Source organism: Budorcas taxicolor, chromosome 19, assembly GCF_023091745.1.
Source record: "Budorcas taxicolor isolate Tak-1 chromosome 19, Takin1.1, whole genome shotgun sequence".
NCBI classification, from domain to species: Eukaryota; Metazoa; Chordata; class Mammalia; order Artiodactyla; family Bovidae; genus Budorcas; species Budorcas taxicolor.
In genome coordinates this window covers 40,337,035-40,363,689 of record NC_068928.1, presented here as the reverse complement: position 1 = coordinate 40,363,689, position 26,655 = coordinate 40,337,035, and the positions used below count along the sequence as shown (strand labels likewise).

The following is a 26,655-nucleotide window of genomic DNA, read 5'->3' as shown; positions in this document are numbered from 1 at the left end:
CCGTCCCTCAGCAACGACTCCGAGTGGTGTCTTTTAAAACCCTCTAGTCCCACCTCCCTCCTCTAATTGGTTCATTCGAACGGGTCAGCTCAGCTGTTTATTGGTGAATATAAAAAAACAGCCCTGATTGGTTTCTCGGGACGGAGCTGATGAGAGCGCGTCAACGATTGGCTTATCTGATTTGGGCGGGCTAGCGGAAGGTTCAAACCGGAGTGGAAGCTCTCTCCTAACCGACGTGCGTCTGTGGAGAAGAGGCTTGCTCCGTGATTGTCTCGAGGGTCCCACCGGTTTAGTCACTTGCAGGGTTCTCGAGCCTCTTCACGACCGTCACCATGGAGGTGTCGCCACTACAGGTACAGCTCGCGGGAGGGGCGCGCCGCGGAGCCTCAGCGCGGCCCGGCATCTCTCCGGCTGCCGGGGAGAGAGAGGCGTCTGGGTCGTGGTCCGGCGGCCGAGGGCTGGGCGCGGGTTTTCCGCGTCTACTCGGGTCCCTTGGGCTCGGCATGATCGCGAAGAGACTGAAACCTTTTTCTGGTGCTAGTAGTGAAGTATTGTCGGCTGTACTGACTTCTAGGGTGTGGCGTTGTGTCTCACTGTTTCTAGAGATTCATTTGGTCCCAGTGTAGGTCGATGGGATCCTGGTCCGCATGTAGCTTTACGCGGCACTGAGAGATGCTTTCCTCTCCCACCTGGGGCTGAAAATGGGATTGGATGACCCTAACTTTGGACAGTGCAGAGCAAGGAACAGGGTTCCCACTATGGAGCCGGCAGGTCCGAGATGCTCAAAATAAGTCCCTCCTGTGTTTAAAACGTTAACGTGTCCAAAGGATGGAATCCCTATCCTCCCAAACTGCTACTGTAGAATCTATTATGTGCCTGAGACCTGGTAGGCACTCAGTAGATATGTGTGGAGTACCTGAAAAAAGGGGATGTGTGCTGTTGATGGCATCTAACGCATGGAAGTATTTCCATGTCAGATACACACGGCAAAATAATATGTCTGTTTAAACTGACACTTGGGGGGAACCTGCTGCAGTTAACTTATATTGCCATGTTTGTACAACACTATGTCAGCTCCACTGAGAACCTACCAAAAGTCTGTGATTTGTTTTGGTGTGTGTAAGCAGATCACTATGATAGGTATTTTGTTTCTGGTTTCTGATAAACCTATGATTCAAAATCCCTTTTCTTCAATTTTTTAAAAAATTGCTAGCCTGTAAACGAAAATATGCAAGTCAGCAAAACAAAGAAAAATGAAGATGCTAAAAAAAGATTGTCTATTGAAAGAATCTATCAAAAGAAAACACAACTGGAACATATCCTGCTCCGCCCAGACACCTACATTGGCTCTGTGGAATCAGTGACCCAGGTAAAATCAGGCTAATTAAATGTAGTTACTAAGTAGTTAAGATGAATACTTGTCCAGGTTAATTTTCTATATTTCATGTACTTTGTCTTCTGGAACTGGCCTAAGCTATCATCTACATTGTCATATTAATTGAGAAGACTTTACAGGAACCGTGATAATAAAACAAAGTAGATATATAAAGTAACCCTGTTTCTTTGTCTTATTTCTAGCAAATGTGGGTTTACGATGAAGATACTGGCATTAACTATAGGGAAGTCACTTACGTTCCTGGTTTGTACAAAATCTTTGATGAGATTCTAGGTAAGTATATTCTTAATACAAAGATCTGCTGGTCAGATGTGAGAAGTATTATTCCTAGCAAAAAACAGTTGGCAAAGGTTAGACAGTCTGCTGGAATCTAGGAAGCTGAGTTCTTAGAAACAGTCCTATGAATAAAAATTGCTAAATGAATACCTCATCAATGTTACTCCTGCACTGCCTGAGATTTTTTTTCTTTTTGTATCTTAGAGGCAAAGAGTGTTTTCTAAAATACTTTAACTTTTTACAAATGTGTTTTTTCTTTCAGTCAATGCTGCAGACAACAAACAAAGGGACCCAAAAATGTCTTGTATTAGAATCACAATTGACCCGTAAGTCTCCTGCTTAGTCTTTTGTTTTTTGTAGCACCCTGTTGCTATTAATTGCATTTACTTGATTTATAGTAAAGTTGAGCATTTTTTTAATGGAATTTTGCAAAACTGCAGAAAGGTAGAGTGCTAAAATGAGCAATCTAGATAGCTACCATCTAGATCCAACAGTTATCAACACTTTGCCATATTGGTACCATCTATATTTTTTAATCATTTCAAAATAAATTATAGACATTATAACATTTTATTTCTAAATATTTCAATAAACATCTCCAATAAGTTCTCTAAGTATTCCAGAGTCTATAGCTATAACTTTTTCTCATGATGCTGTTCAAACAGGAAGCCAGCAGATGGTGATAAAGAATATGATCTAACTTTTCTGCTTATAAATGTCCTTTTGTGGGTAGTCAGGGTGTTGCTTCCCTTTATTATCCTAATCAGTTATAACATAAACTATACTTTAGATTCTTTTTGGGAAATGTGTTAATGATGTGCTTGAGTGCTCCTAAGGACTTGATACCATAGTCTTTGAAAAAATATTAAGCTAGTTTTAAGCTACGTGTAATAAGAACCACAGTGTGTGTCGTTAGAACTAAAATATAAGTCCAAATAAATTTTGAACATTATGTTGGTGAGCAGGGACGTTTACAATTGATGATGCTCTTTCATATTTGTTTTGCCAGTGTGCTTTGTCAGGTGGGAAAGCTAAGGGAGCTGGGACAGTGCAGATGATCCTCTTAAAAGCGGTATAATAATATTGTTTCCAAATTTTGTCCTTTTCTTTCCATTGGGCATAAGTCATTTCCCTTTGTTTATCCTAACATTTTAAAGCTTCATATTTTTTCAGTATTATCAGTGTCTGCCCAGGTGTTGGAAAAGGACCGATTTTTTTTTTCCTCTTGGCTCCTATTTCATGAGTGTTAGGAACTAAGTATGCTGAATTTCAGAAGGTATATATATAAAGACTCATAAAGAAATTGAGATGTGTGTTTTAGAGACAATGGTATTTAAATATGAAAAGAATTAAGCACTAGCTTAACATCTGTTTTACAAAAAAAAAATCAATCTTCTTTTCTTAGGGAAAACAATTTAATTAGTATATGGAATAATGGAAAAGGTATTCCTGTTGTCGAACACAAAGTTGAGAAGATGTATGTCCCAGCTCTCATCTTTGGACAGCTCCTAACTTCTAGCAACTATGATGATGAAGAAAAGAAAGTAACAGGTAGAGTATTGAGGAAAATAAAAAACGCATTTGTTGCTGCAAAAATACATCTTTTCAAAGATTGTGGCCTAAAGGTTAAAAATATGGCAATAAATCTCTATAATTAAATAGCATTGCCAGTGATTAAGAAATAAAGCTGTAAATGAGATAAGAACAATTAAATCATATTTTACATTTATTTGCCCAGGTGGTCGAAATGGCTATGGAGCCAAACTGTGTAACATATTCAGTACCAAATTTACTGTGGAAACAGCAAGTAGAGAATACAAGAAAATGTTCAAACAGGTAAGTAAATGAGTATCTTGTGCCTTGATTATAAATTATGCTGTAGCAATTTATAGTGGCATTAATGGTTTAACTTAATTTATGATCTATTAAATCATGGGAAAGGGAAAGGGAAGTCACTCAGCCGTGTCCAACTCTTTGTGACACCACAGACTGTAGTCTACCAAGCTTCTCCGTCCATGGTTTTCCAGGCAAGAGTACTGGAGTGGGGTGCCATATCCTTCTCGAGGGGATCTTCCCCACCCAGGGATCAAACCCCGGCCTCCTGCATTGCAGGCAGATGCTTTGCCCTCTGAGCCACTAGGGAAGCTCATAGAAAGTTACTCATAAATGTATATTAGGGAAGTTGGGGGGTGGGGGTTGGTTTGGTTGGGTGTGTGTGTTTGTTTTAGGACTTGTAAATTTGTGTTATTTAATTCTAGTTTGTGAGATAACTTGAATTTTTTTCTCTCTATTCTTTATTTCCATAGACATGGATGGATAACATGGGGAAAGCTGGTGAGATGGAACTCAAGCCCTTTAGTGGAGAAGATTATACATGTATTACCTTCCACCCTGATTTGTCTAAGTTTAAAATGCAAAGCCTAGACAAAGATATTGTTGCACTGATGGTTAGAAGAGCATATGATATTGCTGGATCCACTAAAGATGTCAAGGTCTATCTCAATGGAAATAGGCTTCCAGTAAGTATTTTATTGGATGTAGGCAATGAGGTACTTTGTGACCATCGTCAAAAGCAAAGTTGATTTTTTTTTTCCTCCCGTTTGTTTTTCTTACCACTTCTCAGATGTGTTCCTGTAAAGAAAACATAATGCCACATTTTTTAAAAATCAGTTAACTTACTTAAGTTCACTGAAGTCTTTCTCAAAGAATCTTATAAGTAAATCCTTTTGTGTCCTTTAATGACCATCCTTTTATACATATCAGTGAACACCGTTTCATTAGTTTTGAAGCATCTTTATTAAAACCTACTTTTTCATTTACTTAAAAAAAAATTAATACTATTATTTTTTAGGTGAAAGGATTCCGTAGCTATGTAGATCTGTATCTGAAGGACAAGGTAGATGAAACTGGCAATCCACTGAAAATTATCCATGAACAAGTAAACCACAGGTGGGAAGTATGTTTAACAATGAGTGAAAAAGGCTTTCAGCAAATTAGCTTTGTCAACAGCATTGCTACTTCCAAGGTAATTTTATTTTTGAATTATCAGTCATGATTTATCTTTACATATTTCATATAACTATCCTTGTTTTAAATATATAAAATGAACTTGAATATTTGGCTACCTTGGCATCAGTTCAGTTCAGTCTCTCAGTCGTGTCCGACTCTTTGCGACCCCATGGATCGCAGCACGCCAGGCCTCCCTGTTCATCACCATCTCCCGGAGTTCACTCAGACTCACGTCCATCGAGTCCGTGATGCCATCCAGCCATCTCATCCTCGGTCGTCCCCTTCTCCTCCTGCCCCCAATCCCTCCCAGAGAACACTAAATTAGCTTTTTTTTAATGTTTGATTATGATTACAATTTTGAGGGTAATGCATTTACAGTTTGGTATTTTTCCTCATTAGGGTGGCAGACATGTTGATTATGTAGCTGATCAGATTGTGACTAAACTTGTTGATGTTGTGAAGAAAAAGAACAAGGGTGGTGTTGCAGTAAAAGCACATCAGGTACGATCCTTTAACACTGTTCTTTCGAGAAAGTCAAGGAAGAAGCGAAAGTCTATAAATAAAACATGAGTAAATGTTTAGTAATTTACTGTCAATTTTTACTGCAGGTAAAAAATCACATGTGGATTTTTGTGAATGCCTTAATTGAAAACCCAACCTTCGACTCCCAGACAAAAGAGAACATGACTTTACAAGTCAAGAGCTTTGGATCAACATGCCAGCTGAGTGAAAAATTCATCAAAGCTGTGAGTACTTGGAAGGAAATAAAAGATAGAAGCATCTTCCTTTATTTTCCATTGCCCTTCTCAGCTCTGCAGAAACCAAAATTCCTCCCACATGTCTTCTCTCTCTGAAAAGGAAATTAAAAAAACAACCCTTACCGCTTACCAGCTCTTACCAAGCCCTTAATTATCATCTATATGCCATCTCTATTTATTTTGCCATTACATGTCACCAGTTCAGATCACTTCTGAATTTATCTCATCTAACTACTTACCAAGCATTGAATGCCTTAAGTTGCTCTCAGCGGACACATCCAAAACTGAATCAGTTCTCTCCATACTCACTAATCGCCATTCATGGAACTTCCCCACCCCCAAAAAACAAAAGTATGTCCTGTTTAGTCAAAGGCCCCAACCAACTGTTAGGTTGCATAAACCTAAATTCCTTAATTCAGCCTATAAGACCCTGCCATTTCCAACCTTATCTCAGTACCACTTTTCCCACATTACCTAAGTCTCACTCCTACTGGCTTTAAATTACTCAAAAACAGAGTACTCTTTCCCTCTTTAGAGCTTTTTCACGTTTCAGACAGAAGGATTACCCTGCCTGAAATGCTTTTCACTTGGCTGACTACTTTAGGTCTTAACTGTCATTTCTTTAGGAAAACCCTTACTTTCTGTTCATTTCCCTAAAAATTTGTTCCCATAAGACACTAGCCATGTATTATTATACATGATATGCTTTCTACTTATCTCTTCACACTGTAATCGCTCATTTTATTTCTGTCTTCCTTGTTGTATACCAGACTCCTTTAGGACAAGGACTACGGCTAATTTGTTTTAACCGCTAGATCTCCACATGGAGCTCAGTGCCTGGCACCATATAAGTATGTAGTCAGTAAATATCGAATGAAAACCCAAAGGAATCAGCTCCCTCAGTGGTGATAACCTGAGACAGGAAAATGTGCCACATTCTGCCCATTTTTGTGGGAGTTCATTTTGTATTCCATATTTCTGACAGAACTCTTCTTCCCTAACATGAATCTTCTCATTTTCAGGCAATTGGCTGTGGTATTGTAGAAAGTATACTAAATTGGGTGAAATTTAAGGCCCAAATCCAGTTAAACAAGAAGTGTTCTGCTGTAAAACATAATAGAATCAAAGGAATTCCCAAACTTGATGATGCCAATGATGCAGGTACACATTTAATGTTTCCAAAGTTTAAATCTTAGACTTATTTGATTTGATTCATTGACAGCATACTGTGGATATTTTTCCCTTGACACTTAATATTCAACAGAATGTTTGTACTTTGTTAAAAATCAACCAGTTCCCTGTTACTGAACACTTGGGTCATTTCCATTTTTAACTGTTAAAAATATTTTGAAATGATTATTTTGGTGTATAAAACAAGAATATTTATATAGTAATCTATTACCTACTGTAGAGGAGGAAAAAGTCTTCTCAACCTTCTTAAGTCCCTGGCTATCTCTGAAAAATAAAATGATAGACATTAACGGAAAAAAGCAAGTGTATTTATTTAATATAGTTTCATGTGACCAGAAAACTTGTAAGGAAGTGAAAACCCAAAAAAATGCTTAAACCTAAGTGATTTTATGCTAGCTTTGATGAAGAATGCAAAGTTCTGGTAAGATAATGATAAGACAGTGATTATTAAACCTGGGGAAACTTAGCATGGCCTTTTCATTCAGATTCTTCTTGGTGACCTTTAATCTTAGATTAAAATGTTCTTTTCTTCCGGGTTTAAGGCGAGCACCTCTTGCATGAGGATCTTATGACCTGCTTCAGGGGAGAAGTTTAGGGGAGAGATCAGAGAGAGATTCTTGCTTCTACCAAAGTTTTCTTTTCTCAAAACTCCCTGAGCTTAAGATAATGTGCCAAGGTGCCATTTTTTGGAGGCATGTCCTAAACCTCATTACCCACAAAATATGTTAAATGTAATATGATCAAGCAAATGTTTGGCAACAGTATAATTATCATGAAAGATTAGTCTAGGAAACTAAGACTTTATTAACTTACAAATTTTAGTTAAACTATATGTCCAATTACTTAGCTCTATTTGACTCTCAAACCAACTTGTTATGAATGGTAAGTTATTTGTGTTTTATTACATGTCTGAGTTAGTATATTTGAGGTTGAACTAAATATGCTAATATTCATTTATTTTAGGAGGCCGAAACTCTACTGAGTGTACACTTATCCTGACAGAAGGAGACTCAGCTAAAACTTTAGCTGTTTCAGGCCTTGGTGTGGTTGGGAGAGACAAGTATGGGGTTTTCCCTCTTAGAGGAAAAATACTCAATGTACGAGAAGCTTCTCATAAACAGGTAGAGTATATAAAAACTATCTTCAGAATCTAAGCTTATATTTCATCCCCTTATTGGGAGGATATAAGATATAAATAAGATATTTTAAAATATATCTTAGTTTGTCGTTATTTTAGAAAATTGGGTATAATGTAGCATATCTTAACAGATCTTTCTGACTTAGTAAAGTATAGGCTGCTGCCGCTGCTGCTGCTGCTGCTTCTAATAACTCAAAAATACTGGAGTTTCAAAAAACCCAAGCAACATATACTGTTATAATTCTTTGTTCCTTTAAAGTTTGTAAACAAAATCTTACTTTTTTGTCTATATGTCCATTTCAGATAATGGAAAATGCTGAAATTAACAATATAATCAAGATTGTGGGTCTTCAGTACAAGAAAAACTATGAAGATGAAGATTCATTGAAGACTCTACGTTATGGAAAGATAATGATTATGACAGATCAGGTCAGAATTAAATATGTCTTATTGTTGCATTGCTTTCCTGCCATGAAAGGATATTATTTATCTTTAGTCCACATCTAGTTAAGAAATGTTTCTATTTTATGCATATTATATAATACAGGTTAAGTGAGTCAAAATTTGAATAGCTTTTTTTTTTTCTTTAATCCCCACAGAAAAACTTTTGAGAAATTGCCAGTATGTCAGTCACAATTTTTTTTAGTTTCTAAGCAAATCTTTTGTGTTTTGGCTTTCCATGTATTTCTAGGACCAAGACGGTTCCCATATCAAAGGCTTGCTGATTAATTTTATCCATCATAACTGGCCCTCTCTTCTGCGACATCGTTTTCTGGAGGAATTTATCACTCCTATTGTAAAGGTATACTGATTTCTAAGATACCATAATGGATATTTGAAGGTTCTATACTCCTCAACCCTGGATACACATATAACCTCAATGATGTGTGATGGTATGCAGGGAACCCAGCAGTGTGGAAAGCCATAGCAATGTGTTTTTTACCTCAGGTGTCTAAAAACAAGCAAGAAATGGCATTCTATAGCCTTCCTGAGTTTGAAGAATGGAAGAGTTCTACACCAAATCATAAAAAATGGAAAGTCAAGTATTACAAAGGTTTGTACTGAAACTCACATAGAACTTCTCATTTTGTTGTATACCATTGTACAGGTTTGTATGGAGTAACTTGGTGTTCTTGCTTTTCTAGGTTTGGGTACCAGCACATCAAAGGAAGCTAAAGAATACTTTGCAGATATGAAAAGACATCGTATCCAATTCAAATATTCCGGTCCCGAAGATGATGCTGCAATCAGCCTGGTGAGTTTGAGTGTATTTCACAAATATATTCTGGTTTTAGGGGGGCTTCCCAGGTGGCACAGTAGTAAAAAAAAATTCCCTGCCAATGCAGGAGATGCAAAAGACATGGGTTCCATCCCTGGGTCGGGAAGATCCCCTAGAGAAAGAAATGGCAGCCCACTCCAGTATAGTTGACTGGAAAATCCCATGGACAAGGGAGCCTGGTGGGCTACAGTCCATCGGGTTGCAGAGTCAGACACAGCTGAGCACATACACACACTGTTTTTAGAAATCAATGTTTTAACTAGTCAACTGAAACATTTAATTTTTCATATAATAAAATGTTTTATAAAATAGATGATTTTCAGTACACATATTCCAAAGAAAGGAATCAGATATTTTAGAAACTGAGTTTTTATGGTTTGTTAGTTTTTTCTAGAAAAAGTATATTGTTATCTGTTAGTGCCAGTAACATCTTTTTTATCTTCTAATTTGTAGGCCTTTAGCAAAAAGCAGATAGATGATCGAAAGGAATGGTTAACTCATTTCATGGAAGATAGAAGACAACGAAAGTTACTTGGCCTTCCTGATGTAAGAAAATTTTAAACATATCCCACAAAATGTACTATTTACTGACCTTTTAGAATTGATAGTATAGCAAATTAAGGCTACTAAATAAATGTTTCAGTAAAAAAGTTAATAGATAACTACTTATAAATATCCTTATTCTTATTTAATAATTGCTGCATAAATGTATTGGACCGGAAAGAAACTACAAAGTCAATAAACTTTTTTCCTAATTGTGCAGCAAATAAATTTGCTTTTTGTCTTTAAAACATAATACTTTTGTTTTTGAAGGACTTTAATAATTATCATAGAAATGATAATGCTTTGTTTTATTTTTGCATTAAGCATTGTTAAGACCAGTGATGTTTTTTATCTTAAACTAGATCATGTAATACTCTCTTTGGTCCTCAGGATTATTTGTATGGGCAAGCTACCACATATCTGACATACAATGACTTCATAAACAAGGAACTTATCCTGTTCTCAAATTCTGATAATGAAAGATCTATCCCATCTATGGTGGATGGTGAGTTCTATTTTTACCATAAGATGGAAATCAATGCCTAGAAATGATTAAATTAAGGATGTTAATATTTGCACTTTTTTCATTTTGAAGGTTTGAAACCAGGTCAGAGAAAGGTTTTGTTTACATGTTTCAAACGGAATGACAAGCGAGAGGTGAAGGTTGCCCAGTTAGCTGGGTCAGTAGCGGAGATGTCCTCTTATCATCATGGTGAGGTAAACACATAATCTATAATGTTTCTGGAAAGCAGTGTAGCAGAAATACCTGCAAAGTCATTTTCCAAACAGTTGATGAAAGTATAAGCTGGTACATCCATAATAGAGAACAATTTGGTGAAATATATCAAACTGGAAAATTATTTCGTAACCAACAATCTGTTTATAAAAATAATGTTCCTATAATGGGCTTCCCTGGTGGTTCAGAGGGTAAGGAATATGTCTGCAACGCAAGAGACCCACACTCAATTCCTGATTTGGGAAGATCCCCTGGAGAAGGGAATGTCTAACACAAGGCTGCTATAATCAAAAGAAATGCAAGGATCTACATTCAAAGACATTAATATTTAGTAATGTTTGCTATAACTTTGTTATGCCAAAATTTAGACATGGAAAGTGTCCATCAATTGGAAAATTATTATAAATTATGACGTCTGTACATGGAATCACTAATATAACTGATAGGTCGGGCTTCCCTGGTGGCTCAGAGGTAAAGAATCTGCCTGCCAATGCCGGAGACAAGGTTCAATCCTTGGGTCAGGAATATCCCCTGGAGAAGGAAACGGCAACCCACTCCAGTATTCTTGCCTGGGAAATCCCATGGACAGAGGAGGAGCCTGGCAGGCTAGATTCCATGGGGTCACAAAAGAGACATGACTTAGCAACAACAACATATCTATAGGTACTAACACTGAAGAACATCCATGGTCTATTATCAAGTGAGGGAAAAGAAAAGAAGAGCAGAATAGTAATATACTCCAAACTGTTATCTTTGGTTATCCCTGGGAATGGGAAAGGGCAGTTTTCGAATTTTTCATATATGTCTGAATTGATTGCCTTTATACAAACATACATCTATTTGTTTTTTATTTTGAAATTGGTTTTTTGCATTTATTATATAAAACATTGTTAAAGAATAAGATTGCCTGTAAGTTTCTAGATTTTTAAAGAGATGATTGTCTTGCTTGTTGCTTCAAATCAAAATATAGTAGGTACTTTGTAGGTGTTCACCTAGTAAATATTTGTTTAATGCTTACCATGTACAGAATATACAAAATTAAATCATATATATTCTCTACCTTTAACATATAATCACAGTTAAGCCAGAGGGCTACACACATGTGCACATACACTCGCACAACTATAGAATAGAGTGAAACATGCTAGAATAGAAAGGAGTAAAGTGTTTAACACGAAGGAGGAAATACTTCATTCTGCAGAGGTTAATAGAGGAGCTGTGCCTTCAGGGTTTGATAGAAATTGCTGGAAGGCAAGCACCCTGAACTAGGAGCCAGAAGTCTTAGGTTTAGGTACTACGTCTGCCATGTATTTATCTTGGAAAAGCCAATAAACATCTACACTTCATAAAACCTTACCAGATTATAGTGAAATATAGTCATAACAATAGACATGTTATTATTGAGAGGCTATGGATGAGACTAATGAATCTTTTTTTCCCCCAGATGTCACTAATGATGACCATTATCAATTTGGCTCAGAACTTTGTGGGCAGCAATAATCTGAACCTTTTGCAGCCCATTGGTCAGTTTGGTACCAGGTTGCATGGTGGCAAGGACTCTGCTAGTCCTCGATACATCTTCACAATGCTCAGGTGGGTATGCTTCCAATTTTTAGTAAATTGCCATTTCCAGTTTTGAAGTATTATGAGTTAGTTGATCAAAAACAGAAAAATTCAGTTAATCAGAAAATGGATTTTTGATGCAAATGTTTGCATTCTTAATTGTTTTAAACTAGCTCATTAAATTTTAATTAGTCTACTCTTTTCAATGAGTAGAAAATCAAAATTCCATTTGTTTGATAGCTTAGCCTTTATATCCCTTAAAATGTTTCCTTGCCAAACTATAAATGTTTTACTCTTGATTCTTTTTATTTTCTTCTCTTTTCTCCATCTAGAGCTGTGGTTATCAACCAGAGTAGATTTCATCCTTGAGGGCACATATGGCAATGTCTGGAGACATCTTTGATTGTCGTGACTAGGGGAGCCATGCTCCTGGCATCTAGTGAGGCCAGGGGTGTTGCTGAACGCTCTATAATGCACAGGACAGCACTTGCACAGCACAGAACTATTTGACCCAGTAGTGCCAAGATTAAGAAACTTGAGCCAGAGTCAAGATTAGAATTTAATTCTTAAATACCACAAGTGGAAATCCTACTTCCTTTACAAGTCTGTGGAAAGTACATTATGATTGGTCAGTTTTCAACTGTCATCTTATTCATTCTTTCAACAGCATAGGGCATAATTAACAATTCCATCCCTGAACCTCTTTTTTTCTATTTGTCCTCCAGGACACCAGGCTGTTGGTTCTCCTCCTTATTAGTCTTCTTCACTAGGTCCTTCTCATCTTCCCAACCTCCAAATTATGGCCTGCCCTGGGGCTTCTTCATCTGATCTCTTCCACTAACTATACTGCCTTCCCATCCAGGGATGATGTCTCATGCATCCAGTCTCAGTTCCAGCCCTGGCCTCTAAATTTCATGTCCCTTTCAGCTTTTACTACTTGGATGTCTAATAAATATTTCACACATAAGCTCAAAACTACACTGTTAGTCCCTGTCTCAGTAAATGAAATACCATCCTCCTAATTCTCAGGCCAAAAATTTGGAGTTACCTTTGACTTGTTTTCTCTATACTTGGATCCAGTTCATCAGCAAGTCCTGGGGACTCTGAACTGGAAAAATACTTAGTCACCCCATTCATTATATAGACTAGTCTACCACCCTTCTTTCTGTTGGCAGTTGATTAATTTTTTCAAATAGGTTACTCGAGTTCAAAGCCTTCCAACTTTAAAAAAAATATTTATTTATTTGGCTGTATCAGGTCTTAGTTGTCACATGCAGAATCTTCATTGTAGCACACGAGCTTCTCTTTAGTTGTGGTGCATGGACTCTAGAGTGTACGGGCTCATTAGCTGCCTCACAGCATATGGGATCTTAGTTCCCTGACCAGGGATCAAACCCATGTCCCCTGCATTGGAAGGTGGATTCTTAGCCACTGGAACAACTTCTTCATTCAGAGAAAAACTAGAGCTTTATTTAAGCAAGCCAGACCCTATATGATCTATGCTCCCCCTCCCCATGTCTTGATTCCATCTCATACTATCTCTTCAAACACACCTGGCCTCTTTGCCTATAATCAAACAGGCCAAGCACACTCCCTCAGTGCCTCTGACCTCCTGGTATCTCTGTTTGCTGTACACTTTCTCTCAGTTTCTTCTGTGTTCAAGTATTATCCTATCAGAAAAGGCTTACCATTCCTTAGCAGCCCCTCAACCAATTTTAGCTACTTTATCTATTTAATATTTATCATACCACCTGACAAAATGTACATTCATTGGCTGTACTACTAGAGTATCTACCTGTAGTGAGCTCCTTAAAGACTGAGATTTAATGTCTGCAGTGCTTGACATATATGTAGAAAATACTCAATAAATAATATTGGTAAATGAATATTAACAGGTAAAGCCAAGGTAATTTTATGTATATATCTGAAATAACACATGTTCTTTCCATGAAAGTTGTGTCAAAGACAATATTTTTCTAAAACAACATTCTTTGTTTTCTTTAGCCCTTTGGCTCGGTTGTTATTTCCAGCAAAAGATGACCATACTTTAAAGTTTTTATATGATGACAACCAGCGTGTTGAGCCTGAATGGTACATTCCTATTATACCCATGGTGTTGATAAATGGCGCTGAAGGAATTGGTACTGGGTGGTCCTGCAAAATCCCCAACTTTGATGTTCGTGAAGTTGTGAATAACATCAGACGTTTGATGGATGGAGAAGAACCTTTGCCAATGGTAACTATTCCGTGGACTCAGAACCTTAGTTTTCCTCTGGTTTCAATTCAGCAGATGGTGTAGTTAAAGAGCATAAAAATTTATTTCTTGCTTAATGTTAGATTTACTGTTTAATGCTGTTGGGATTTGTTTTATATCACATTTCGAAAACATTCTTTTTTTAAATACCAATTTAGCTTCCAAGTTACAAGAACTTCAAGGGTACTATTGAGGAGCTGGCTCCAAATCAATATGTGATTAGTGGTGAAGTGGCTATTCTTAATTCTACAACCATTGAAATCTCAGAGCTTCCCATCAGAACGTGGACCCAGGTAAGTAAGGATTTCTTTTTTGATTTCTGTGATGGGGAAACATTTTTTATACTAACGTATGTTGAATATACAGGAGCCTAAGTTTTAGAAACTTACAAAAGGATTCTTTCTTTTAGACGTATAAAGAACAGGTTCTTGAGCCCATGTTGAATGGCACTGAGAAGACACCCCCTCTCATAACAGATTATAGGGAATACCACACAGACACCACTGTGAAGTTTGTTGTGAAGATGACTGAAGAAAAACTGGCAGAGGCAGAGAGAGTTGGACTACACAAAGTCTTCAAACTCCAAACTAGTCTCACATGTAACTCTATGGTATGTCCTGTTTTATGATAAACACATGTTTCCATGTATATTACAGGTTAATATCAATTTTTAAAGGATATCTTAGGCTACTTTTACATTTTCAAAGAATGAGGTCATTCCTCTAAAACCATTAAAGTTTAGCCAATTTATCTACTGTTGACTCTAATCTTGTTTTTTCTCTTCTAGGTCCTCTTTGACCATGTAGGCTGTTTAAAGAAATACGACACAGCTTTGGATATTCTAAGAGACTTCTTTGAACTCAGGCTTAAATATTATGGATTAAGAAAAGAATGGCTTCTAGGAATGCTTGGTGCTGAATCTGCTAAACTGAATAATCAGGCTCGCTTTATCTTAGAGAAAATAGATGGCAAAATAATCATTGGTATGTTTCTGGACCGAAAACTGCCTGTACTAAAATTACAATCTTGCCTCACTTCTTTAAACATTTTTGGTGAGAGGAATGATAGGGAGGGAGGACAAAATCCATTTATTTCTGCTGGTTCCATGTGTGTCTTTCATATATCTAAATAAGCATTTATGGTTTAAAAGAGATAGCTTTTCCTAAACTGAGCATCTTGAGAAATCAGGAATTAGTTAACATTCCCCGGTGGCTCAGACGGTAAAGCGTCTGCCCGCAGTGCGGGAGACCCGGGTTCGGTCCCCAGATCGGGAAGATCCCCTGGAGAAGGAAATGGCAACCCACTCCAGTACACTTGCCTAGAAAATTCCATGGATGGAGGAGCCTTGTGGGCTACAGTCCATGGGGTCACAAAGAGTCGGACACAACTGAGCAACTTCACTTTTACGTTAGACAGGAAGAGAATGGAGAGCTAGAAGAGGTCCCTGTGTAAACTGATTGATAAACAGCAGAGATAAGTCTGATAGAAAAACCAAAAAGGAAGGAGGGTTTTAAATGGATTATATTATAAGTAAATTGCATACCCAAGACTGAAAGTCATGTCTAAGGGAATTTTAAGACATTCGGAAGCAACAAAATCAAAGTTTAAGTATTACCAGGAAAAAACAGTTTTGACTAAAGTTAGAAGCCTCAGATCTGGCTAGGGTTAACTAGAAAAGCCAGGTAACTATGGGTTGTAGTAGCAAGTCCCAAAACATGACAACACAAGTTACATAGTGATCATAGGATAATTTTCTAATGGTACACAAAAATGTTTAGCTTAGTAGTTACATATTCATGGGTCTTTTAAAATACTATAACAGTGGCATCTCAGTCCCCTAATTTCACAGATACTACCACTTAAGACAAAGCTATATAAATAATATTGGGTATGACTCAAAAATAAAAAGTAAAGATTATATTTAGTTGCCTAGAATTTAGGAAATACTAGAGACTTTCCAGGCTTCTTGAAGAGTTAATATAGAAGGCTTAAAGGTGTGACTTATGTCAAGTTAATTGGCACTTAGAACCTCACTATATCACAGCTAGTAACATTCAGTATCCCTCAAAGTCTAATAAATTGACTATAGTAGACATTGAGAAGGGGGTACTATAGAAAAAAGGGAACAAATGCATTATAAGGGGCCATAATCAAGAGAAATCAGTGTTTGGATGGTGGCACTAAGAACTAGCCTGCTCAAGTGTTGAAATTAAAAGAACAGTATAATTGAGGTTGATATTTATCAGAAATAAAGGTTTTGATTGTCTTCTGTTTTGATTAGATCACAACCTCATATATGATTTGACTGCCCCCTTGTGGTAGTTTATATTTATCAGTGGTTTAGGGAGAAGACTTGGTGTCCACCAGGATGCACAAATTTATGCAAGAAGACCTTATAATTTCCAGTTTTAATCTTTGACTTAATATGGTAAAAACTTTATCCTTTCATAAAATATTGCTCAAAACTACTGTCTGTGTTCACATTTGTTTAAATAGAAAATAAGCCCAAGAAAGAGTTAATTAAAGTTCTGATTCAGAGAGGATATGATTCGGATCCTGTGAAGGCTTGGAAAGAAGCCCAGCAAAAGGTAATTTCTTGGTTAGCGTTTTCTATGTTATTAAAGATTGTGTACAGTCTAATGTCTATATTTCACATTTCCTATTAAAGATAGATTTTAATTTCTTGTTTAGGTTCCAGATGAAGAAGAAAATGAAGAGAGTGACAATGAAAAGGAAAGTGAAAAGAGTGACGCTGCAACAGATTCTGGACCCACCTTCAACTACCTTCTTGACATGCCTCTTTGGTATCTAACCAAGGAAAAGAAAGATGAACTGTGCAAACTAAGAAATGAAAAAGTGAGTTGTTCCTGGATAGTACATGTTGCTTGGTTGTATTCTAATGGTGAAAGAAAATTGTGGGCTTTGGGAAAATGCTGTTTATGCACATAAATTAACTCTTATTTTCTGACTGTCTTATGAAGGAGCAAGAGCTAGAAACATTAAAGAGAAAGAGTCCATCAGATTTGTGGAAAGAAGACTTGGCTGCTTTTGTTGAAGAGCTGGAGGTGTGTAGTTTATAATGCCCATGTTAGAATTTGTATTAATGAAATAAGGTATTCTAGCAATATACCTCTTTGTCAGGAAATTTCGCAGTTGACAATAGAAAGAATATAGGAGACATGAAGAAACACTTCAAGATAACACATAAAGTGACAGATTGTTAGAAACAAGTTAGAATAAAGTAAATGGTACCAGGAAACACACTACCTAGAAGTTTTCACACAAAAAGGGGAAAGGACAAAAGTTGGGTTTTGACCTATTGGGAGTGAGAATTTAAATGTAGAAGAACACCAACCCAGCCCCCCAAGTAAACCTGAAAGGACAAAGATGGTTTCCTTCAGGGCTGGCTAATCAGTAGTTTAAGAGGATCCTTTGTTACCAAATCAGTAATATTGTTTTGCAACATTATCTTTATCATAAGAAAAAGTATCTTAATTCCATAAATTAAGCTAAAATCTTTAATGTGAAGATTTATATTATTGCACTTCAATTTGGATGTCTAGCTTGTAATCAGTGATTGGATACATTACTGGAATGACATCCTTTCTGCTTATTTGAGTTTATAAACATATACATTTATGTGTATGTATGTGTATTTTATCTTTAATTCTGATTCCCCATTTTATCCTCAAATGTTAAGTTGTAGAATCAAATGTAGAATTCAGTCTTTTATCTCCACTTTTCAAAGTGTGCCTTAATGTTTGAACAGCTTATCACAAATTTACCTTTGAGATGTAACAAACTGAAATCAGTTTAATCATTGCCTTTTATTCTGTCCCTAGGGATAAAGTGACATCAATGCTGTAATGTCCTTGTTAGCTTATAGACTTGCTTTCTTTTTTTTTTTTTGGTGTGACCCCATTTTATATATATATATTTTTTTTTTTTTTAATTGAAGGATAATTGCTTTACAGAATTTTGTTGTTTTCTGTCAAACCTCAACATGAATCAGCCATAGGTATACATATATCCCCTCTGTTTTGAACTTCCCTCCCATCTTCCTCCCCATAGACTTGCTTTCTTATATCAACCTTTTCTAGGTTGTTGAAGCAAAGGAGAAACAAGATGAACAAATAGGACTTCCTGGGAAAGGTGGGAAAGCAAAGGGGAAAAAAACACAAATGGTAGAAATTTTGCCTTCTCCAAGTGGAAAAAGAGTCATCCCCCGAGTGACTGAAGAGATGAAAGCAGAGGCAGAAAAGAAAATTAAAAAGAAAATTAAGGTAATACTCTTGAAAGCTTATACATAAAACACTTTAAGCATTTTTCCACTTAGAACTGAACTAATCATAAAACTTCTAATCCCGTAGTTTGGAATTTATGAACTCATCATAACTTCCCTTCCTTACGAGCCTGATTTATTTTCAGTGTTTAAGTATCTTGAAAAAGTCATACCCATACCATTATTCAGAGCTCTTAGCCAAAATAGAAAAAAAAAATCATTCTTTGACCAAATATATATTTGTATATTTTACCTTATATTTTTCTGAATAATAAGTTGGCAGAATTTGACCATCTTTGTCATGCTATCTTTTAGAGTGAAAATACTGAAGGAAGCCCTCAAGAGGAAGGAATGGAAGTAGAAAGCCTAAAACTGAGGCTGGAAAAGAAACAGAAAAGACAGCCAGGTATTGAAACATCTTAAGGAAAATGATGTAGGGTTGAGATTAAATTCTGTTCGTTACCTAGTACATTCCACATAGATATTCAGAAGTTCTTCTTGAGGTCCATGAAGGACTATATCTGAACTTCCCTATCTTTCTCCTTGGTATTTGATTTTTGTAATGAAATACTTTGTTGGGCTCTGAAGAAAATGATCAGTTTGTTAAGTTTCACTTTCTAGCTGGTTATGAGGTTTTAATATATATAACATCAGTTCAGTTCAGTCGCTCAGCCATGTCCAACCCTTTGCGACCCCATGAGTTGCAGCACACCAGGTCTCCCTGTCCATCACTAACTCCCGGAGTTCACTCAAACTCATGTCCATCGAGTCGGTGATGCCATCTAGCCATCTCATCCTCTGTCGTCCCCTTCTCCTCCTGTGCCAAATCCCTCCCAGCATCAGAGTCTTTTCCAATGAGTCAACTCTTCGCATGAGGTGGCCAAAGTATTGGAGTTTCAGCTTTAGCATCATTCCTTCTAATGAACACCCAGGACTGATTTCCTTTAGAATGGACTGGTTGGATCTCCTTGCAGTCCAAGGGACTCTCAAGAGTCTTCTCCAACACCACAGTTCAAAAGCATCGATTCTTCAGTGCTCAGTTTTCTTCACAGTCCAACTCTCACATTCATATATGACCACTGGAAAAACCATAGCCTTGACTAGACAGGCCTTTGTTGGCAAAGTAATGTTTCTGCTTTTGAACATGCTGTCTAGGTTGGTCATAACTTTCCTTCCAAGGAGTAAGTGTCTTTTAATTTCATGGCTGCAATCACCATCTGCAGTGATTTTGGAGCCCCCAAAAATAAAGTCTGACACCGTTTCCACTGTTTCCCCATCTATTTGCCATGAAGTGATGCGACCAGATACCATGATCTTAGTTTTCTGAACGTTGAGCTTTAAGCCAACTTTTTCACTCTCTTTCACTTTCATCAAGAGGCTTTTTAGTTCCTCTTCACTTTCTGCCATAAGGGTGGTGTCATCTGCATATCTGAGGTGATTGATATTTCTCCCGGCAGTCTTGATTCCAGCTTGTGCTTCTTCCAGCCCAGCATTTCTCATGATGTACTCTGCATATAAGTTAAATAAGCAGGGTGACAATACACAGCCTTAACGTACTCCTTTTCCTATTTGGAACCATATTCATATATAAAGTTTCTTGAAGACAGTCACCACATCTTAGTCATGTTGTTTTATCCCCAGAGTTCAGCACTGTACGTGGGATATACTTAACACCCACGCAGTAAATTAAATAGAAGTAACAACTCTAACCATTTGTTTATGCCTTTACTGAATATCTACTTATTTTTAACATCTTCATTGAGATGTTTTAACATAGTCATAGGCAAGATTCACTCATTTAAAGTGTACCATTCAGTGATTTTAGTATACTCAGTTTTAGAACAGTTTCTTGCCCTGCAGAGAACACTGTACCCATTAATGGTCACTCCCCATTTTCTCCCAACTCCCCCTCCCCCCAGGCAACCACCAATCTACTTTCTGTGTCTAGATTTGTCTATTCTGGACATTTTATATGAATGGAATCATGTAATATTTTCCTTTGTGGCTGACTTCTTCACTTAACATAATGTTTTCAAGGGTCAGCCATGTTGTAACATGTATCAATACTTCATTCTGTTTTGTTGCCAAATAGTTTTTCACTGTATGAATATACCACATTATATTTATTTGGTCATCAGCTGATAGACTGGATTGTTTCCACTTTGGGGCTTTTATATTTCTTTGGAGAAGTGTCTGTTCAGATCCTTTGCCCATTTTTTACATTGGGTTATTTGTCTTTTTATTATTGAGTTAGTTGCAAGAGTTCTTTACATTCTAGATGCCAGATCTTTATCAGATATATGATTCTCAAATATTTTCTGCCAGCCTGTAAAATATCTTTTCATTTTCTTGATGATGTCCTTTGAAACGCAGTTTTTAATTTTGATGAAGTCTAATTTATCTTTTTCTTCTGTTGCTCATATTTTTGGTATCATATCTAATCTTTTGCCAAATCCAAGTTCATAAAGATTTACACCTAGGGAATTCCCTGGCAGTCCAATGATTAGGACTCCGTGCTTTCACTACTGAGGGCCCAGGTTTGATCCCTAGTTGGGGAACTAAGATCCTGCAAGCCCTGTGGTATAGCCAGAAAAAAAGAAGAAAAGATTTACCCCTTATTTTCCTCTAAGAGTTTTTAGTTTTAGCTTTTACATTTAGGTAATTTTGAAGTAAGTTGTATATGGTATAAGCAAGGGGTCCAACTTCATTCTTTTGCATGTGGATATCCAGGTGACCCAGCACCATATACTGAAAAAACTTTCCCCATTGAATTGTTTTCACTTTTGCCAAAAAAGTTTATTTATGGATTCTCAGCTCTATTCCGTGGATTGATGTATATATCTATCCTTGAGTGCCTACCTGTGATAGGTAATGTGTGCTCAGTTCTGTGGGGAGTACAAAGATGAATAAAACAAATAGAAACAGCTTTTGTTGTTGTTCAGTTGACTAGTCACGTCCGAGTCTTTGAGACTCCCTGGACTACAGCACTCCAGGCTTCCCTGTCCTTCACTGTCTCCCAGAGTTTGCTCAAACTCATCCAGATACCATCCAACTATACCTGTTGTCCCCTAAACATCTTAGTGTTGAAAAAGAAGTAGTGAGAAGATGGGAGGGGGGTGCTCAAGAGGGAAGGGATATATATATGGTTATGGCTGATTCACATTGTTGTATGGCAGAAACCAACACAACGTTGTACAGCAATTATCCTCCAAAAAAGTAATAAAAGTATGTTGTATGTACTATGCTGTTTAAACTACCTAGCAATCAGTACTTTGGCCACTTGATGCTAACGGCCAACTCATTAGAAAAGACCATGATGCTGGGAAAGATTGGAGGCAAAAGGAGAAGAGGGTGGCAGAAGATGAGATGGTTAGATAGCATCACCAACTCAGTGAACATGAATTTGAGCAAACTCCAGGAGATAGTGAAGGACAGGGAAGCCTGGCTGCAGTTTATGAGGTCACAAAGAGTGGGTCACAAATTAGCAACTGAACAACACAAAGCAACCAATTAGCATATAAAACCAATGACTCAAATAAGTATTTTGAGCATTTACATTTCCCATCACCATCTCAAATACTGTGAGGACACAAGAAATGGGGAAGCATGGTGTTTACCCTCAAGAGGTTTATCAGGAAAGAGAAGTAAAGCAGAACATACTAGCCACTGTAGTGATTTAGAGAAAGTGGAATCAGTGTGGGTATATGCAGGCTTTGTGAAAGAGATAACACTTGGGTTAGAGTCTCACAGACTGAGTAAGGTTTAGATATTCTAGACTAAGAGAAGAAAAATTATATAATATGCATGGGACAATGAGAAGGCCCCCTTCACAGAGTGGGAGGGTTTATTTTGAAAAATAGTAGCAAATAGTTATATCAGATTGTGACGAGTTAGGAAACCAGGTTGTTGGGGAGGATGGATATGTTGGATTCAACTAGGTATATGAAGAAGGAACTAACTAGACCAATAAGGAGACTGTCCGTATCTTTGGGCCTAAATGAAGGAAATAAATAGCAAAAGGTGGGTATGAGAGACAGTTGGGGTTAAGAATTAACAAGACTTAGTGACTTTAAACATCCTCAACTCAGCCATTAAATGTCCCTTAAGATTTGGGCCAAGCCATTCTTTCCTTTTGCATTGTCTCCCTTGCCTTGACTTTATAACTTGTTGATCTTGCAGCCTTTCCCATCTCCACACTATAGCCTATAAGAACTCTTTAAAAATGCAAATCTGGTCATATAAGTTCCCTGTTTAAAACAAAATTCTTAACAAGACCAGCCATTCTCCCCCTGACTTCTGTTTTCCAGCCATAATGGATTTCTTTCAGCTTCCTAAATGTACTGTATTGTCTCACAGAACTTTGTACATGTTATATCCTGAACTAGAATGTTTGTCATCCATTTCCCTTCAACTAGTTAACTCTTGTTTAACCTTCAGATCTCAGCTCAAACATCTCTTTCTTGCAAAAGCCTCATATTTATATACATATACACGCATACTATTGATGCATGCCCTATGTAAACACATATACTGTGGGATTACTACTACTATGGGATTAGATGACCAAGCTATAAGCTCCTTAGCAAGAGGGACTATGTTTCTGTTCACCATTGTATTCCCAGTACTAGTACAGAGTTAAGTATTAGGTTGGCCGAAAAGTTCCTTCGGTTAGTGACTGCTTTGTTCAATAAAGTCCTTAGTAAATATGAAAAATATATCTTTTATTTTTACACTTTAAGCCAAATGAAGTTTTTGGCCAACCTAATATTTGAAGGATAGATGGGTGATAGATGGAGAAAAGTGAGTCAGAGAATATGTAAAGATGGTTAATTCCTATCTCCTTTCCAGTTACCAAGACAAAGAAACAAACTACATTGCCTTTCAAACCAATCAAGAAAGCAAAGAAAAGAAACCCCTGGTCTGATTCAGAATCAGACATGAGCAGTAACGAAAGTAATTTTGATGTCCCCCCACGAGAAAAAGAGTCGCGGAGAGCAGCAGGTAAGGAAAAGTGAAGAACATGATGCATATTCTGAAAGATTCAATGATCTGTGTATTTTGAGGTACATAATCCCAGAAATTGTTATCTTAGAGCAGTAATTAAATTTTTGAGAAATTAAGACATCTTTACAAAGATTAAACTGAAGCTTATATCTTCAGGACATATTATATTAATCTGTGGATTAAATATTTCTCCTGTTATCCTTTTGATTCTTTGCATATGTATATTTTTAACAGCAAAAACCAAATTCACAATGGATTTGGATTCAGATGAAGATTTTTCAGATTTTGATGAAGACACTCAAGATGATTTTGTCCCATCAAATGCTAGTCCACCTAAGATCCAAACTTCCCCAAAGTAAGTATCCTCTCTAATAGGGATTTTAGCATGATTGTTTTTAATAGTTGATGATATATTCTTTGTTGTTTGACACATTTAGAACTGGTCGTCAGGATGTTTTATTTTATTCTAGACATAGTAACAAAGAACTGAAGCCACTGAAGAGTGCCTCATCAGGTATGTATTTAAGTAAAAATTGTGAGATGTCTGCTTTACTGGACACTCAGGTCCACCTAGCTTCTAACCCAGACTACATTATCCAAGTCCTATCTTTGAAAATAAATGTGGGTTCTTGTTAGTATTACATTGATATTGGTCATTAGATTTAGTTTTGCACATGAATAAGTTCTCCATTTAATATATTAAAAGTAACCATGTGCTTGCCAGGTACTGTGCTAGAGATACAAAAAATAACTTTGCTGATGAAGAACCCAGAAATTAGAACAAAGTTATAAAAGTGTGTTTGAAATATTCCAGAAAAGTCACAAGCATGGTGTTTGAATAGGAATTCAGAGCAGGGACAAAGCACAGATTTTAATGTATTGCTTATATGTACTACTTTCCTTTCCATTTGAAGTTACAGAGCTTGATGCTGATGATGCTGAGGATAATGTACCACCTCCTCCAAGCTCTCCTGCTGCTGACTTCCCAGCTGTAACTGAAACCATAAACCCTGTTCCTAAAAAGAATGTGACAGCAAAGAAGACAGCAGCAAAAAGTGAGCCTCAGTCTTTGAATTGGGTTAATATTGGGATTATGGACAGGGAGGCCTGGCGTGCTGCGATTCATGGGGTCGCAAAGAGTCGGACACAACTGAGCGACTGAACTGAACTAGCTTCTACAAGTCAACTTCAAATTTTTATTCTCCAAATTTACTATAGATATTAAAATAAAGACTTTGTCTAAATGAAAACAAATCCTTAGATCTTTATAATCAAAATTGCTAGTCAAAAGATTTTAAAAAAGAGGATTTCTCAAAATGCCAGGTGTTATCCTAACTCATATCTATGACAGGGATGGGACTTAGAAACAGTTACAAACATTTAACATGAAACATATAACTACAAAAAAAAAAATCGGATACTTAAGAATATTTCAATTCTCTAATGCATTTTCGTCTCGATTATGTTGTCTTTTCTTATGTTAAATATAAGCGGAAAACAAGTTGCTAAAGAAAGTTCGCTGTGTAAACAATTCAGCTGAGAGTGACCCTGATGAATGCCTGTGTTACAGGTCAGTCTCCCACCTCCACTACAGGCGCCAAGAAAAGGGCTGCACCAAAAAGAACCAAAAAGGACCCAGACTTGGGTTCCGATGTCTCTAAAAAGCCTAATGCCCCCAAAACCAAGACTCGCCGCAAAAGGAAGGCATCCTCCTCTGATGATTCGGACTCTAATTTTGAGAAACTGATCTCCAAAGCGGTCACAAGCAAGGTATTTATTCTAGTCAGCCCTTTCACTGTAGGTTTTTTTTTCCACTGAAAAAAAGTTATTGCAAAACACGTAATCAAGCTTTGCTGCTAATAATGTGGCACATTTTTAAGAAAATAAATGTAAATCCATTACCCTTTTACTCTATGTAGTTTAGTTGTAAAACAGCTAAATGTCACTAATTAGTCAATGAGAGATTTGCCTTTGGTCTATTTCTTACTACTTGTTAGAAGGTGGAATATTCCTTGAGTTGTAGTCTGTTGGTATATTTTTTGCATTGAAATTCTACTGTCTGGTTGATACTGGAAATTACTTGTGCTCTTCTTTTTTAGAAACCCAAGGAGGAAAGCGATGATTTCCATCTGGACTTGGACTCAGCTGTGGGTTCTCGGGCAAAATCTGGAAGAACAAAGAAACCTATAAAGTACCTTGAAGAATCAGATGAAGATGATTTCTTTTAAAATGTGAGGTGACTATTTTAAGTAATGATCTTAAAGTTAGGTAAATGTCTCAATCTCCTCCCCTCTGAATTTAGTTTGGGGAAGGCAGTTTTAGTTCAGGACCATTAAGGTCAAGTATGTAGAGCCCAAGTGTCCTTTATCTCTCTGTAATACTGTATAATACTGTGACCATCTCCTGGAAAGTGTTTTGTTTTCTTCTCTGCTTTGTATATGTATTTAGTCTGTTTTATTTTGTCTTTTAAAGTATGATTTTAGGCTCTCCTGGCCTCTTGGGATAGTTGTGTGGTAACTTTAGCATAATGTAGTTTGACAGTTATTAAGCTAAAATTGGAGCCCTTTGACATAAAAGTTTCTGCTCTGCCTACTTTCAGTAAATATGAGATAGAGCATGATTAGTTCTGTTTTATCTTAGTTTTATAAGCAATTTTCCATCAGATAGAACTCTATGTAGTTCCAGTTCCAAATACTCACTCAGCCTTTTATATGCTGAATTTTAAAGCAGTGAAAAGTTGTTCATATTCTTCATATCCTTTTGAATATCACCAGAAGCTGAAGAAAAACACCATGGATGTGTCTTTATAACAGTCAATAAAATGAAGAAAATTAGATCCTAAGTTGTGATTATCTCAGCACTTGACTTGTCCCCTCAGATTGCAAAGGAGTCAGGAACAATATTCTCAAAGAATATTGATGCTATACTCAGCAGTGAGTTTTTATATCCATTTTGGGAAATCTCCATAATTTTCAATTTATAAACTTTTCAAGACCTTCCTGCATTCGTTACATGTGTGTGACTTGAGTGATGTTATCAATGTTTTTGTAAATATTTACTATGTTTTTCTATTTAGCTTAATTCCAACTATTTTGTACTTTAATAAAACGTTGTAAACATTGCAACCCTTGATTGTTGCCCTTTTTTCACCCTGCACTACATTCTTTACCTTAGTCTGAAATATATCCTCTTCACTATTCACTATAAAATAGCTTTGAGAACTATT

General features: G+C 36.8%; 1 protein-coding gene across 1 annotated transcript; it reads left to right on the top strand.

The window, feature by feature from the left end:
• Positions 1 to 332: 332 nt before the first annotated feature.
• On the top strand, positions 333 to 25,657 carry TOP2A (DNA topoisomerase II alpha). The gene is made up of 35 exons (XM_052658125.1): positions 333 to 353; positions 1,214 to 1,369; positions 1,579 to 1,669; positions 1,935 to 1,998; positions 3,078 to 3,223; positions 3,411 to 3,508; positions 3,979 to 4,191; positions 4,524 to 4,697; positions 5,081 to 5,182; positions 5,290 to 5,427; positions 6,462 to 6,600; positions 7,594 to 7,751; positions 8,072 to 8,197; positions 8,460 to 8,570; positions 8,717 to 8,822; positions 8,914 to 9,023; positions 9,501 to 9,593; positions 9,981 to 10,095; positions 10,186 to 10,307; positions 11,771 to 11,919; positions 13,894 to 14,125; positions 14,302 to 14,436; positions 14,553 to 14,753; positions 14,931 to 15,126; positions 16,640 to 16,731; positions 16,835 to 16,999; positions 17,125 to 17,208; positions 18,244 to 18,426; positions 18,741 to 18,831; positions 23,274 to 23,426; positions 23,664 to 23,784; positions 23,900 to 23,943; positions 24,350 to 24,484; positions 25,000 to 25,199; positions 25,529 to 25,657. The coding sequence occupies exons 1-35, from the start codon at positions 333 to 335 to the stop codon at positions 25,655 to 25,657; spliced, it is 4,593 nt and encodes a 1,530-aa protein (XP_052514085.1).
• Positions 25,658 to 26,655: the final 998 nt, after the last annotated feature.